The 17,461-nt window shown below is 40.7% G+C and overlaps 1 protein-coding gene across 1 annotated transcript in view; it reads right to left on the bottom strand.

Moving 5' to 3' along the window:
* SPTLC3 (serine palmitoyltransferase long chain base subunit 3) overlaps positions 1-17,461 on the bottom strand; it is a 293,881-nt gene that overhangs the window by 27,450 nt on the left and 248,970 nt on the right. Inside the window, exons 27-29 of the mRNA XM_064647552.1 lie at positions 15,922-16,046; positions 13,723-13,816; positions 4,382-4,487 (exon numbers count right to left, since the gene is read on the bottom strand). Of these exons, the coding sequence (XP_064503622.1) occupies positions 4,382-4,487; positions 13,723-13,816; positions 15,922-16,046 (325 nt within the window). The remainder of the gene's footprint in view (positions 1-4,381; positions 4,488-13,722; positions 13,817-15,921; positions 16,047-17,461) is intronic.

Here is a 17,461-nt window from a genome sequence, read left to right as displayed (position 1 = left end):
TATGACACCCTGTCTTGTAGCAAAATTTCTTAGCTTGGTGGCAGGGATGAAAAGTTTCTAGACTGCAGCTGACTCTTGTCACCCTTGTTTGGTGGACAGGCACAAACGCTTGAGTTAGTACACATTCAGTTTGAACCTACTTCCAGACATGAGAAGATAATCCCAAGTTTTGGGAACGCTGAAGTTTGAAACTTGATTCAATCCCTATCAGACCACTGACATTCTTTCTGATGCAGCTGATGAGTTGTGGAGCAGGTGCTTTGAGAGACAGAAGGTGTGCACTTGTGATGGTCACTCCATTTGGAACAGAGGCTTCAACTTGACAGGATGTTTTTTTATCCAGTTAATTTTGAAACTTTTTGGGAAAAGAACTGCTACCACAGTTTCAATTTAATTTTTTTTTCTGTCATGAAAAACTAATTTACTGATACTCAACCTGTTATCTACTTCATAACTGCATCATTCAGCATCTCTAAACATGCCCCATAGTACCACTATGTTTTCAACATTTGAAAAGTTTATCTGTTCCCCTTTCAGGCTGGTTTGTAATTGGGAAAATCTCTCCTTTCCTGGCCTGTTACTCCCAATTTTAACAGTTACTGTAGGCACTGTTTTCTTACATAAACGTCGTACATTCACACAACAATCTCTGTTTTGTAGTTTAGAGCAATAATTTTAAGGAAACTTTCCAACTCTGCCCTCAAATACAACTCCATACACTGAAATGATAGAAATGTTAACCTTCAGTGTTGGTCCCTGGCCAAAGACATTAAATGCTACCTCATTCTTTTCTGGAAGTCCCAGTCACTTAATCCCAGGAAATAAGAAATAACCCTGATAAATTTCCTACACTATTGGCATTGAATCCCAAGGAAACTTCTAACGCACATGAAAAGGCACTGGACAATATCTAACTGATCAGAGCTATTTTCTTAGCTGGAAGGGAAAATACCCAAATTAAATTAAAAGCAGGGAAAAAACAAATGAAAAACAATCAGTTTTGATCAGTTTCTGATGCCCCGTAACTCCTGCCCTGGGCCTTGGCCTATCTGACTCCTAAGTAAATAGGCATGGAAGAGAGCAGAAGCCTACCACGGACCATGTAAGAACACAGTAACTGATTAATCCAGAACTGGAAATGGGAGAAGCCAAGGAAAACATTAGCTGGAATTCAAATAATAAAAATGTGATTTAGCAAGTCAGCTTAATTTGTGCCTTGGTCACTGCCAAAAGTTGTTCATGTTTTTTGTGCTGAAGATTGATGGTGAGATGGTTTCCCTCAGTTTGGAACTCAAAGGGAATAGATTTGCTCCTAGGCTAGTCCAAGTTAAGGACCAGCTTTCACTAGTAGTTATATTTACTTCTGATGAGGTTTTTTTTTTTTCTTTCTAAGATAATAGAGACATTTAAAGGCAAACAAACATATACTTATTGCTATTGGTTTGACATGAAGCTCGAGTTCTTCCCAAGTTGAGGGGCCAATTCTGCCTTCAGTTGTAACCAAGCAAAATCTGTGGCTTATGGTTTCAAACACAAGTCTGATTTCCAGAAATGCTCGTGTTGGCTAACAATGACCCTTTTTAAATTTTGCCAGTTGGTAAGTCCAGGCTTATGCACAGTGTAAACACTTTAACATACTCCTAATGGAAACAGAAGGCAAATTTCTTTCCATACCATAAACGTCACCATACTAAGACTATGGTGTCCCATATAACAATATTTCTTTGAAGATGGAAAGCTTAGTGTTTTCTTTTGCCTCTCTGGAAAAAGCATTTCTGTAAAAATTTGCCAAGCCAAACTTGCAAATCAAGATATTTTAACTTGGGGAATGGCTTTGACCAAGTTATTTAAATTCCGTATTAGCTGTCCCTGAAGCATAACTTAAATCCTTTATGGAAAAAAAAAAAAGCAGTATTAACTATTGTAAGAAGAATACATTAACTACACTCTACCTCCCCTTAAACCCTCTTGACGAATGTTAATTTGTCATCTGGCAAACCTTCAAGAAAACCTAACATTAGCCAATATGGGGCTGGAAAATTTTAGTCTTTCAACAAGTGTGGGCCAAGAAAGGAAAGAACATGCACACAAAAAGAGTATTTCTAATATGTCTTTCTCCAGCTATTTTTTTTTTTTTTTTTTGCCTATGAAATGTTCTTAGCTACTGACTGGATTAGACTACCCGGGCTGTGAGCCTGTTCCCAGCAGTGCCCAGGGCTGGCAGTGGTGGCAGGGACATGGCACGGTGGGGTGTGGTGGCACTGGCCCTGCAGCCAGAGCAGACTTGCTTTACAACCAAACCACACTCTGCAATTTCTGATCTGCCTGGACTATGAAAACAACTAATGAACCAACCAACTCAGCTATTGCTAGGGCTGGTTTCCAACGAGAGACTATCAGAGAGCTGAGCATTGGTTTTCTTCTACTTTATGCCTGTCAGAAGCATAGACACTCGGGGCACAAGTGGTCTTAATATTATTTAGCCTTTATGGAGCTGAAGGAACATTATGCTTCCTTTTCAGTGAGGTACTCTGAGCTTTAACATGTTTTTATTTTGCGTTCCAACAGAAGGTTCTTTGATCTTTGGAAAACGAAATCTCCTTTTGAAACCAACTGCAAAACTAGAGGAAAAGAAAACTCTACATCAAACCTAAATCTGGAAATACATATAATATTTACTATATTATGGTTAATATAGTAAATATCTAACAGTGGGTTTGTCCTACTGCTTGGAATGATCTATGCTTCTGTGTCACCAATCTACCTTCTTGTTCTCTCGTGGTCAATATTCAGGGTAAAGGATTTAAAAGCGAACAAAGCTCAGCAGCTGGAGGTTTTTCTGCCAGCCATGTGACCAGTGGGGATATTTGTCAGTAAAATGTTGGTGGTCCACTTAATTTCTGCATGATCAAAGCCCTTAAATCTGAGCTTTCTTTTAGTAGTGCCAAGCGATGTTTATTTGCAGTTTTGCTCTGTTTATTCTGGTTGAAAGGACACATTCAGCCTGCTTTGGATCAGCTGATCTGCTCCTGACCTGTTTCAGCTCTGACTGACAGGTGTTTAGATAAGGACTGATTTGGTCTCTTTGCAGATGGAAAATGTTCGGTGGAAAGAAAGCACTGACAACTATGAAGTTGTGATGACATGAGATTGTAAAAGATTTCTTACAAAAAAAGCTAACTGGCTCAACTGTGCCAGCATTTCACAGTAAAATGGCATAAGTGACTGCCCATCCAGCCTGGCTGTATTTCAGCAACACAGGATATGATCCCTACATATAAAGTTTAATGCTGCTTTTATAAACCATCATGTCCTGTGAATGAGAGCTTCTAGTTTCCTTCTCTCTGGGGCAGGTGTTGCTACTTCCCAAATTATCCTTCTCCTGCTCCTCCCCTCCTGTCATCACCGCAGCAGCCTTGCCTAGATACCTGAAAACCTTCTTACTGTACAAACACTGCTTCTTGAGCCCTTCCCTCCTCTTCATGATCCCTGCCTTTCCCTTCTCCAACTTACCCACCAGTGGCTTCCCCTCCACGCCATCCACGAGCCCCATGGCTGCCTTCCCAGTAACGCTCTCCTGACTGGAGAGGTTGGAGAAAACAGCCCAGGATGGTGAGTCTGGCTGGTGCCACAGCTTTGCTGCTCAACTATAGTGACTGTCTCTGACTGGGTGTAAACTGCACCACAAGAGTGAACCAGCGCTACCTGACTAGGATGCCCTATAATTGCATGGTGTTATTGATGCCAGTATTATCTGATGGATTCTCAAAGGCACCTCTCTCATTCGAATTCCTCCAGGGACTAGGGCTACGTGGAATACCACCAAATAATTCTTTAAAAGCCAGTCTTTTAATTGTTTTTCTGTTAAAGTGTGAGTCTGTTAGATCCAGCACTAATTACCAGAAAGGTGCTGATACACTTAGCCTAAGTTTAGCTTGGGATTTTAGATTCTAGCAGCTGGGTAAGAACTGGGCACACAGAGCTTAACTAATTCAGTGTAGTTGTCTTTTGATCTGTCCATGCATAACAACTCTAGAAAACTCAGCTTACTCACTTTGCAGAACTCACCTACCATACTTCCATGAATTTTATCACATCTGTGACAACAAACACCAGCTGATCCGTCTTGCTCTCAATACATCTCCCACTCCACTGTGATTTGCTAAATCAAGATTCAGAACACCCCACTGGAGCTACAGGATCCAGGGTTCAGGCTGATATAATGGAAATTAACGTATTTAGGAGATCACAGAACATTATCGTAACTTCCAATCTCATTAAGATTTCCCTCAGATACTTAAAGTCAATGTTCCCTTCACTCAATATATCACTCTGTCCTCAGAAATGACAGGACACTCATCTTTCTAAAACACACACATACCTGTAAATCCCCTCCACGAGGATGATAATTTTTCTCCACGCTCTGTGGGTGCGAGGCTGCCCATATATTATTGCATCCCTCAGCAACTTCTCGAGGCTCTGCATATCTTTATTTAAAAATAAGAAAAAGGAAGAAGGAAAAACATTAACAAAGATTTTTCTAAAGGACTTTTCAATTTTCTACTGGGTGCTATTTTTCCTATACAGAAAAAGACAACATTAAAAAAGAAGAATTTGTCCTAAAGATAAACTTGCTTTATTAATAGGCAAGACCCAACAATTGATTTAATTAAATACAGTCTAGTGACTAGGAGAGTTACAAAAAGCTTCCAGTTATGCAACTTATCTGGGAAACTGATATTTATTTTTAAAGGCAAAAGGGAATCACTTTGCTTAAGTACTGAGGCTAATTGCCAGCAGTTCTCTGTAGGGGTTGCTGATGCTCTTAGTGTCTCAGGGCTTCTGAATAGTGAGGTTTTGGTTGCTTTCCAATGACAGGCCCATGAGTAACATGCATTGCTTCAGCAAAGGTTTGGACAAGGCTGCATGAAGCTCATCAGGGTGGCAGGAAGAGAAGTCTTGTCCTTCTCAAGAAGGAAACTGAGTAAAAGATTGCTGGTGAGAGAGGGGGAGGCATGTGGATACAAGCACATGGCATGGATACACTGATTCGGTGCCAAAATGCTTGGCACTGGTGGGACTTTAATACAAGGAGGCCTGGAACAATGTTAGACACTTAGCTGCTTTCTTAAGGGCTGAGTATGGGTAATCTCATACAATTCTTGAAGGAAAGCCATTGAAGTTTTGAAAAACAGGGAAGAAGCAAGAAAAAACATCACAGGAATAAGGGTCAGGCCAAATGTGACTCTCTGCAGAGCTGTAATCTAACCAGCATTCCGGTGTCTCCACATGAATGAACACTCTCCAAAATGAATTATTCTGGTACTTTTCAGGAATCTGGATTGACATTTCAAAATGTTTTCAAAGAACACTTTACTGAGTCTTGTAAGGAACACTACAGTTCAGCTCAAACTGTGGGTTGAAAAAATCAGTAGCATTTTTTTGTGATATAACCCCATTTGTTTCAGTAACACATCTCAACACAGTTGTTATAACCTTCTAAAATAGTACTAAGTTAATCTGTAGAATGCAATTGTCCCAGGCGAAGGAAATATAGCTTAGAAATATTAATATTGATCTACACTTTGGTTTTGGCCCGACTGGATGGGGCCATTTGTACACCAACTGTGTGCACCATGAATAACCTGTGACCTGAGAGATGACAAGGTTATGACTTTAACCCTTCCATCCTGATGCCTCACCTCTTGCTGGCAACGTACTGATGTCAGTGAAAGATAAAGGTCTCATCAACACCTCTGCCACTCCGCACCTTCCAGTGTAATGTCCTGATCTAGCAAGTCCTTGCTGTACTTTACAAAGCAGAGAACATCAGCTGCCCCTTATCTCAGTGGTGCAATCACCTGCACAGCTCAGTGAACTCCGAGATGGAAATGGTGTTAGGAACGATGCAATGCAGACAGCACACTTTCCACTAGATGGCAATCAAGGAAATAAAAGTTCCTTGATGCTTTACAAGGGAAAGTTATAACCCAGCTCAGCATTTGCAGCTGCTCACGTTCTCTTTTGTTTGGAGTAGATAACATTTAGAAATCCTTTCAAGTTCTGAGCATTAAAAGGCTCCCCTGGAATAACGGAATGCTCACTCACAGTAAAATTTGGATGCCCCTTTTTCTCCACTGAATTATTCTCTACTGATGTCACTGTCATCTAAATCCTTTTGGGACCTTTGAAACCCTCTTTTGAAACAGACAGGGTCTTTCCGTTCAGTGTTTTGTCTATATGTCCATCCAGATTGGTCCTAGACTTCAGCAAAGTCATTTTGCCTCTGACCTAAAAGCATGGCTTGAAGATGCAGTTGTTTTAACACACATTCACATGGGGAAAAAAAAGAAACAAGGAGATAGAGAGAAGTGAAATGTCAATAACTCTGCTTAAAAAATACATGGATGTGAATAGATCCTCTGTCCAAACTACCATGGTACACGAGGGCACAGACAGGGGGGAACCTCTCTGAGGGATGAGCTTGACTGACTTTACATGTAACACAGTCCAGCTGGAATACAGGCTAAGAACATGTCTGTTTGCAGGATCAGGGCTATCTCAGTTTCTTTTTGATGTTTCATTCTGAAAAACATGTATGGGTGACCCTTTCTGAGGCCAGAATAGTGAACGTGATTTGTTCAGGTGCAAATGAGTTTTACTGACCTTTTAACTCTCTGCTTGTAGTGCCTCATTTGGAAAGTGGAAATAGGGAGGAGGAGAAAATCTGGAACCTTTAATATTCCCCACAACAGGCTGCTTCTGCTCTTCAAAGTGAAGACACAGTGCTCTATGTGCTTTCCAGAAAGTGGGATATACTGAATGGCCGGAAAAACAAGAGTGCAACCCCAGGTGACTTTCAGACATCAAATTATTTGCCCATTAAATATAGTTAGACTGAGAAACACTGGGACATTGAGATGATCAGATGATTGCACGAGACCATCTTGAATAACCAGTTACAGGGAAAATAACTGTCCTTCCTGGTTTGACCATCACTAGACCAGGGTTTCCAGTGGCAATGGCAAACAACTGCTCACCAGCATAGGAGTGGGTGGTAAGAATTCCTCTTGATCAGTTACTCAAAGCACAAATCTATCAGTGTCTCACTTTCCACCTTTTACCTATGGCATATTGTCTTGATATGGAGGATAAAGTTTCCTAAGAGGGGACAGTGGATCTGTCAGTGCATCAGTGGACTTGCATAATCCTTGTATGGGATTTTTCAGAGTTACTTCAACAGAAGTACCAAGAACACAAAGTGCCAGTGGGCTGAAGCGAGTCTGGACCTGGGCAGTGTGTCATGCTGCCTCCAGTGCAGGTGGGACACCGGGCTCCTGGAAGGGCCCCTGCCCTCTCCCAGGCACGCTCAGGGAGACACGGTGTCTCCACCTCTCATCCTTGCACTGCAACGCTGGGGATGTCATCACCGTTCCTCTGCGTGGGCTGGAAATCTCCCGCATGATGTCAGCTGAATCCTGCTTAATTAAAATAAACAGGCTACTACTACTCTTGTCACATTCTTTCTTTCACTTCGTGTTTGTAAATCTGATTTTCAGTTTCTCCCGTTCTGCACTCTCATTCAAGTTCCTGCAGACTCTGTGGCGACGCAGGAATCTCTGCGTTTGGAATGGGCTGGTGGGAGTGGTGATCACTACAGTCACATAACAGTCCGAGATTCCCCTGCCTGCCCCTCAACAAACACAGAGCTCTGTGAAAGCAAAGGGCATTCACTCAGGAAAGCTCCCTGTTCACACTCAAGTCAGACATGGCTTTCTCAAATCAGAGAAGGCAAACGCAGACACAGCGTGGTCGGAGCAGGATATTCCGGTCTCCTCGCTGAGGCAGCGTCTGTATGTGTCACAGGGAAAGACACGCCAAACTGGATTAGGCTGCAGTCCACCTATCTGCTGCAATAATCTTGTCTCTGGCAGTGGCCAGAGGCTCCAGGGAGGACAAAACTTTAGTAGGTAATGTGCCTTTCATCCTGCTCTATAATAGCTATAAGCTGTCCTCACTTCAGAAATTCAAGGGCCACTTACACCTTTGGAAAAAAAATAAAAATTAAGGAACTGTCCTGGATTAAGCCACTGCAAACTCTTTGGGTTTTGCAACGAAAGAGATATTTTGCTAATTTTTACATGTTTATTTGTCTCTTTCATTTTCTCCTACTTTATTTGCTTGCTTGCTTAAAAGCATGCACTTGAGAGTTTTCCACTATTTTTTCCCCCATCTTCTTTCCTTCTTTTTAGCTAGACAATACATTTGCACTGAAAAGTTAGGGCCTTCTGCCCTCTTAAATTTCCTTCAGTAGTAACTACAGCTCCTTCAAGTAACTGTGTCCTCATGGCATTCGTATCTGAACTCCAAAGCAATAATTGGACTGAGGAGACTGAGAAATGCCAGAGTTGGACTAACATAAATTCACAAATGTTGCCCAAAGCAGGAAACCATATTTTGTATGGAAACCTGAACAGCTCATGCTTGTATGACACACTTCTGTCATCAACTACCTGCTCTGTGAGAACCCATAAAACCCCTTAGTACTTCCACAACACTGAAAAGGTGCATAAGGAGGAATTAAGAATCTACTACCCTAATTCCTGTTTCAGATGTGGATTAAAGCAGCAGATTAGATGCTGGATTTTCACCTAATCAAGGTGTTTGGTTGTGCCTTGTAATTGCCTGCCCTTCTCACAGGATCACTTGTTCTGATTGCTTGGTGAAGTGCCCTTGCAATGAAGAGAACTGGGAATACTTTTTCCCACATGGCCTGATTTCTGTGCCCAGTAACAACATTCCCACAGACTCTTCATGGAATAGCAAATCTAAACCTGCAAACGGGACTGCAGTCGATGCTACATGGGGAAAATGTAGTGGAATTAGAAAGAACAAACAATTCCTAAGCCTTGTACAGTGCCCTCTTACAGAAGCTGATAAGAACAGAACTCATTTGGATGTAGTTAGTCCATAACACCCTCATCTGTCCACTGAAGGAACACCTGGTACCAGTATAAGACCCAGAATTGCTGCAACAGAGACCCCTTGACAAAATCACAAGTTGATTAATGGCTAAATATTTGGTTTTGCTTTTCAGGTTTTATTGGAAGGGTCAAGGGATTTTGGCTAATATTTAACCAAGATAAAGGTCAGAGGTCCTGTAAAAGGGCTTTTAAATATAACAATCTCTCCCTGAGCCAGGAAATAAAAACATCTGAGTTTAGCCCCCATATAGCTTGAAGGACCCTCTTGCCTGTCACTTGGAGACAAGGTAGGAGAGACTCCCTGGAGCCCAGGGCTGGTGAGGATAACTTCAGACACACCTTCTGGCACATAAACTAAGCAAAGCCAGGCCCCTACCGCTACAGAGGTGGGGAGATGTTTTAGCCTCTCACCTTCTCCCACTGCATACTAGTTGCTGGACCATGCTGCTGCCTGTGTTCCCACTGCAGGAATGCAACTCTGTCCTAGCTTCTTAAAAAAATCACTGCCTGGGAAATGGTAACTTGAATGGTGATGACACCACAGCAGAAAGACAAAAGGCAGATGCTCTATGGGCAGGTCTGAAAAACTTTAGACCACTAAAACACCACTACATGTATTTAGGACTACTGAGGTCCTAAAATAAAATTTTTTAAAAAAATTTAAATCCCCTAGATCAGTTCATCAGCGCAGGGGCTCCAGGGAGCTGAGTTTTGCTGCTTGCTTCTGCAAAAACTCACAAATCCCTGCAAGAGAAAAAGTCCCTAAAAGGCCCAAACTCCTGTGCCATACTGGTAATAACCTTGGCAGGGTGAAAACTAGAGACAGAGCTAATGAGAGCCCACGGGAAGGGAATGTCCTGCTCAGTAGTTTTTTAGTTATGGGGCTGAAATGAAATATTCTCTTAAATCTCTCTCACATAGATGATCTGTAGGTGTGTGCTCGTGCATTTCTCTCAGCCCAGACCTGTAAATTCCCGTCTGTTTACAAGGAAGGGATTGTTCATTGGCAGGCAGGATGCACGGCACATTCCTACGTCCAAATACAAACAGACTTATAGGTCCACAGCACATTTTTGTTCTATTATTCATTTTCAGGCTTGAAAACCTTCTCATACACCTGTGCAATGTTTTTGTCAAAATGGATGCCTTTTATTTTACTAGGAGAGGCATAGAGGTTTTAATATTTTGCCTGTTCTAGACAAACTATTCAGATATTTTATGAAAAGTGTCATGTCTAAGATAGCTACCCACTTACTGAAATAGAATTTCATTAACTTTTGTAAGAATAATAATTACATTATATTTAATTAAGGTAATAGGTAGAGATTATTTCTTGTCTTACTCATGAAATAATTATTTATTAATAATAAAAGTGTAATTATTTACTTTTGAATGATGAAAAATCAATCCAGTATTAAAAATTATATGCTTTGAAATAAAATCCCACCGTTTTACAGAATTAGACACAGTATAGCCTTTGAAAGATGAAGAAGGTGCTTCAGTAGTAAGTTTAAAATTGTAGATTTTACTCTCTTTTCTGTGAAATATTTTTATCATAGAACAAAGTTTCCTGTATTTTTTCTTTGAAAAATAGTTTTTCCATAACAGGGGGGAAAGGAGAGAGATCTGCAAGCTTGTTAGAAAGGGAGGTTACTAGCACACAATCTCTGCATTTTTTTTGTATTATATTCAGGAAGCAGCTAGTTCAGAAAATATATCATTGCTTCACTAAATTGTTACATAATTATTCCCCCCCATTTACAATAAATGCAACAAACATTCACACCTCACCCTTCTCCCAGTGTCTCTTCTACACCCACGCAACCAAGGAAGTCGGAGCCAAAGTAAATATGTTCCAGGCAGTTTTATCAAGGGCATTACACAGCATTTCAAGAGCCTGATGAAAGCAGTAAGGAGCATGGAATAAATGCTGATTTCCCAAGCTGCATTCTCAAAGCAAGAAGGGAACTTCCAAATCTGCTCCCTGATCTGAGTTTATTTCGCTGCTCCTGCACAGAAAGCATGTCTCAGGCACTAGTGCTGGTACTGACTGGCATCTCTTGCTTTGTCTTTAGTGTAGGATAAAACAGAGTGAGAGTGAGTGTGTTTCTGTACCTTGCTGGAGAATTGTTCCAGCTGCTCATCAAAGGGCTCCCTCCATGCCTTTGACACAGTAACTCCCTCCAGTTGATGCCCGGGGCCAGATTCTTTAAAGGGTCATTAATTTCTGTATATTAAATGACATACATCAGTCCCTTGCCCTTAGAAAGAAGAGGTGGAGGGTATTGCCTTTTTTAACTAGAACAGGGGAGGGTTTTCAAAAGTAACAAAAAGGATGATGCTGAAATTAATGCTTCTTAGAGATCTACAAGTGGTAACTCAAGGTGCAAAGTCTCCTATTCATGCACAGGGCCAATACAGCAGAAGGAACTTTGCCTTCACACCAGTGTCACATGGAGAATGGCTCAATTCCACTGTTCATAAGCATGACAACGACAGTAGTAACATACTCTGACAATTTGGGTATGCCTGGATAAATGCTATGTATCCACACATTAGCAAGAAGGATAATCTGGGACCATAAGCAACACAGCTCTGATCTAACAAAACAAGCATCTGTCTAACTGAAAAGAACCCTCCCAACCCAAGCTGGAAGTTTGGTTACTTATGTCCTTAATTTGCTGTACTGACTGGTATTAAACTATTCCCTGACAGATCCACAGAGAACAAGGTTGTCTGCTTCATTTTGTGCATCCTACAAAGGCAGTCCTGTTGGATTGCACCTTCCACTGCTACCTCCCCCAATACACACCCTATTTCCTCCAAAGCAAAAGGCACAGACATACATCTCTGCACATGTGATTTTAGAAGTTGTTGGTGATCTGTAACTTCTGGATATGATTAAGGAAATACTAAAAGAAAGAATTTTCTAACTACAGAACTAACAGACACAGTGGGCTGAGAGAAAGTGTGTAAGCTTCTCCACATGAAGTGCTCTCTAAATGCAGCTTAGGTTCAGGCTCAAAGCCCACAAAATTGTGATGACAAAATCTGTCACTCAAATTCCAAACAATATTTGGAAAAGTTTCCACAGTTTCATTTTGAAAACAAGGTGATGTCTCAGCAATGGCATACAAGACTGTCCTTACTGTCCAAGTAAGATCTCTAATTAGAAACCAATGAGTTTTTCCAAAGCAATCTGGATGGGCTTCCACTGAGGTTTGCTGAGACCCTTAAAGGAACTGTCTACATTTTCCAGTGCTGGATTAATGCTTTTTGGATAGCTCACTATTATTTTTAGGTTCACACATTATTCAAAAGAGCATCAGCTTTAATTTTTCATAAGCACAAGCAGAGGCTGCTTAGGTATCAGGTTCTGGGGAGGGGAATGAAATAGTGAGGGATGGTTAGAGACCAAATTCCTTAGAGTGAGGATAACAGCTCCAGGTGATGTCTTCATAGTTGACAGTAATACACTCCTCAAACTGGAATGTTCTTTGAAATGCTGTGGAAGTGACCCAAGCCAGCTGGGCTGCATGCAACATGGATGGGTGGAGAGACCGAGAACATTCGGATTTGGGTAGTGAGAGGTCATCCTGCAAGATGTGATGTAAACCTGATTTTGAATGGAATAAGGCTTTGAATAACAAAAGAAAAAAAGCCCCACAAAACTGGTACAAAAACCATGCTTAGTGTATCCAGATTTGTGGAAGTGAACCAAGCTGGGTTTTGCTACAGATCAATCTAAGAATAATTACTTTTGTAAAAATATTTGTGTTCAGGTGACCTTTAATTCTTGAATGATCTTCAGAAATTGCTTCTTGCCCAAATTATGAATAGATATTAATTATAACAACTTCTTACATTATAATTATAGTGTATTTTTCCTTCCACCTCATCCTTAGGCCTTCTACAACATACGCATTTTTGCTCCCCTTGGGGCTGAACACAACACTTAATGAAGAGAAGGGACTGTATTAGCTATTTACAAAGGTAATCAGATCTCTCTTCTTATTCCTCACCACTTCTCTAGCTTCTAAACCTCTGTTGCAATCACTGCCTGGTGGCAGCAGTGAGGATGGAAAGGGGAATTGGAATGGGGAACAGTGGAAAAGAACAACTCGTCATCGAAGCAGTCCCAATGTCTCTGACAGTAACCACAGCAGCATTAACTAAATAAAACTTAAAAAGCATGAGCATTTTAGAAGATAACTATATGATTGCAAAGTTAATGCATGATTTCTATACTAAAATTCTAGTTCAAAGAATATTTGAGATGATGCTTTTGATACAACCATCTACATCTTTGGTATTAGATCCCTGGAAATTCAGAATAACTGCTTCAAAGCAATGCCATGTGAATGGAACTCTGGTTGCACTGAACTTTCTGGAAACAGAGGCATGTTTTTGTAAGTGTGTTTTTACTGCCTGAGCTATAATGACAATAACGATAAACCCTTTATGACACCACACAGTCATTCAGAATGTCAAAAAGACAGCAACGAGATTAAGACGACACTGAATTATGAAATTAAGGTCCAACCTGATGACACAAATCATACAGAATAGTAATTATAGTATTGCACTCTTAATTTTTCCCATCAGAAATCACTCATAAAATTAAACAGTTAATCTTTCTGCCTGAGAACTGACAGCAAAGTAAGCATTGAAAGAAAGCATTCTTGCCTTTGAGGTGTGAACAATTCTGTCTCTACAGTTTTCCAACTTCAATACTCACTATTATGCTTGAAGATTCTAATAGTGGCACCTGAAAGCCTCGCACCAAGAACGAGAGAAGTGTGGTTCAACTCATCACTTAAAATGAGGCAGCCCTGTGGAGAAGGAGCACAGTAAGTACCTGCACGAACTGGGAGGCTGCTGACACGTGTGCATGTGCGTGTCAGCACAAACACACACCTGTGATAAAGAACTGCACCAGTTAAGCTGTAAGTATTAAACATGAACTGGATTTTCTGCCACTTTTCTGAAGGTGCCAGGGTGCACTGCAAAGGCAGGCAGAAACTGTGGGGTCAGATTCTCAGGCACATTCTCAGGTGGTTCGCAGGATCAAATTTCTCCTGTAACTGAAAAGTAGCAAATAACCCTACTGAAGGTTGACTGTTTTATAGTAAAATCCAGAGGTGTTGCTTCCTCTATCGTCTCTCTACAGTCTATTTTGAGTTGCAAGGAAAATGCAGCCACTGCCCCATATATAAAGTGTATGACAGTAGTAGTGTAAGGAGGAGTAATTAAAAAAAAAAAAAAAGGCTGGACTGACATCAGCACTTTCCACTGCAGAAATGAGATCAGGAGAGATTGTAAGTCCCACCTCCATTAAGATGTGAGTGAAGTTTAGGCACTAGGAGGAGCCTTTCTCTGGTAAATGTATTTACAGTTGACCTGGAGTATACTTTTTATTAATTAACTCAGTTTAAAACTCATTTTGTTTTTAGAAACTAAAATAGAAATGCAGGAGAAGTAAATTTGTATATTACATTAACAGGAGCCAGGACTCACAGTTGAAATTCAGGCCTGAACCCTAATTTAGCTCTGCTTTCTATTAAACATCATTACCCAAAGGGCAACACAACATTAAGTAAATACTTATTTTGGAATCATGGATTAGGCCTAGGTTGAGAGATACTCACACAGTCTGCCTAGAGACTGGTATGAAGCACTAATAGTAAGTGTATATGCATCTTGACAAGAAAATGTAGCTGCTAGGCTTAATTATAGAGGAAAACACAGGAAAAAAACCTCCCAAACATAGGGCAGTTACACAATATCTGTAATATATAATAATATTGTATAACAATATACACTGAATTGTTATATATATATATGATACATCCTGTCATATCTTTATTTGTGCCACTTTTATCTAAATATCCCATGTCTGACAGAGGCTTGAGTCTCCACATAAGGCCAGGTAAGTGAGGGAAAATTATCATAAGCAAGGGACAAGTATCTTAAGCTACTATGTATGTCTGCAATTCCATAAATTTACCTTTGCAATTTCATAAATTTACCTTTGTTAATTCTCAGTATCTGTTCCCTTTGAAAGTGCTGGACAACTTCTCCAGCACCACTGCAGACTGAAGTTCATGTCCTGAGCAGCTGAGGCAGCTGTCCCTGCTCAACACTTGTATACACATATTTCAGAAATCTCTTGCAAAAGCTGCATTCATCTTCAACAGTGAGTGAAGAAGTGTCTTCACCTCTATGCTGCTGTTTCAGAAGTTTTGATCATACACCACAAAGTGAATTCATTCTATTCCACACTTCGATGAAATAAGGAGGAGCTCCCAGCTTTCCCAGCACAGTGTCTCTGCTTGTGATGTCCAGGACTGACAGGATGATGGATATTCATGCCTTTGTGTTAGTTACCCCAAATCAGAGATGAAGTCCCTTCAGCACCAAATAAGAACCCAACTTCTGTAATATGGTCATGACTTTAGACTTGCGTTTGCTGCCAGCTTTCTTGGCAGAGCTGGCTGGAGCTCTGTTCATCAGGAATGGTAAAGCACTGTGCTTTTTGTTTCCTGAAAGTGTTGTATAAACTATCCCAATAGTCATCTTTCACCACAGGCAGCTGGGCAATATCTCTGCAAGCAGCCCAAATACTTTCTCCCACAACACCTGGTCAAGGGATACAACGTTCGCTTACTTTTTAGGGAGAAGCAACTTCATCAAGAGGAGCTAAACAGCCATATCCCTGATCCTTAAATAAGTATTAGATATGTGTGATAGCAACACTCAGCACTAGCAAAAGTGGTGAAGGAGCATATTTAAGGTCACAAGGTGACTCACACATTCCTGATACCAAGTTTTGTTCCTCGATCAAGCCTTTCCACTCAGTGAGCGCCCAGAATTCTGTAACAGCAGTTAAAACAATCAATAAACGATTGTTCCACGTGTTCCTTTAGGAAATCCTCACCTTTCCAACAAGGGCTGGAATATTCATCGAGTTAGTTGCAAAGCCCATGCCAAACACCATGGAATCTTCAACACCAAGGAACGTGGCCACAAGTTTTTCTAGTTCTACATGCTTGTCTAGGGTGCCTGCAGAAATAAGCACAGGGAATATTAAATCTCATTAAACTGCGAAAGTTTTAAGGCACAAAACGTACAAAAGAACAGGCTAGAAGTGTGTTATTAAGCTATATGACATTAAGTTCTAATGAAGGTTTTTCATTTGTATCCTGTGCATGTGTGGGTAATGCAAGAAAAAGCAAGGGTGCAAACCAGCTGTGACTAATACTAATAAATACTGCAGCTGTTAAGGCAGCAAAGCAGCTGCTGTGGCAAAAAGCTTCCCTTTTCTGTAACAACTTCTGACATAGTTTATTCTGAAGATTAATTATTTGCCTTTTTCTCTCCCTTGCAAAGAGGACAAAAATACCTCCTTTTTTGTAGGAAATGGGGGGAAGACATTTTAGGCATTCTTAAATTCTCTCTGGATGTGAAAACAAAAACCAGGGACAAGATTCTTCCATTTTTTGTTGAGTGCCTACGTATGTATACAGAATCCTTAATTAGGATTTTACATAGATAGACAAACAAAAGTGTTCTCCATATTTTTCTGCTTTGGAAGGTAAAAGCTATTCCACTCTCCATAACTGATGATAACTCTCCCCTTTCCTTCCTCTCAGCAATGAACATAAATGATAAGGCAACACTAGAGAGCCTTCTTTATTGCATGTTAATTATCTAATATTAGTGCCTGAAGTCTCCAAGCAAATAAGGTGTTCCAACTACCCAAAAAAGGCAGTATCCTTCCTGCCCAACTCACAGCGAAGGAGGACAAAATACAAAACGCAACAAACAAAAGAGTGGTGTTAAGAGACTGAGATAACAAATAGCTTTGAACAGTAAGGAATCATCTCAACTTGCCAGCTCTCTAGTCTTTGGTTGCCTGGCTGTGCATTGCAGGTACCAAGGCAGAAGGAACTCTTACAGGATGATCTGTGGGGAAGAAAAGAGAGTGGCGTGTGGATTCTGACTGAGCATTTCCCCTGTGAGTAAGGCTGTAATCAGGGAACAGAAGAAAAAAATTAGGCAAGTGAATACCTTACCTCACTTGCACTGCACAAACTGCTGTCACAATAATATAGGCAAAGTGAAGTACAACTGATGGGACAAGAAAGCTGTGTTCACTGTGATGGACAAAGGGAGATGAATGGAGGAACACAGAAGCTTGGCTGGAGCGTCTCAACAAGAATGATGAGTCAGGAAGATGATCTTACCTTCATCATGGAGGAGAGCTCATTAAAAAAGTCAAATATAAATGGCAGAAGAACAGTTTCAGCAACAACACTAAGAGGGTAGAGTGAAGTAGTGTTTTCATTATTTTTTCTCATTAAATATCTAACGTAGGAACGACATTCACTTGGAAAAGAATGTGCAAAGTATCTATCATGCAGCCAGGTAACACTCCAACAGCCAGGAGATGAGGAGCAAGGGTCATATGGCTTCTG

Source organism: Pseudopipra pipra, chromosome 3, assembly GCF_036250125.1.
Source record: "Pseudopipra pipra isolate bDixPip1 chromosome 3, bDixPip1.hap1, whole genome shotgun sequence".
NCBI lineage: Eukaryota > Metazoa > Chordata > Aves > Passeriformes > Pipridae > Pseudopipra > Pseudopipra pipra.
The sequence above is the reverse complement of the archived record's forward strand: the minus strand, read 5'-3'. Positions and strand labels throughout refer to the sequence as shown.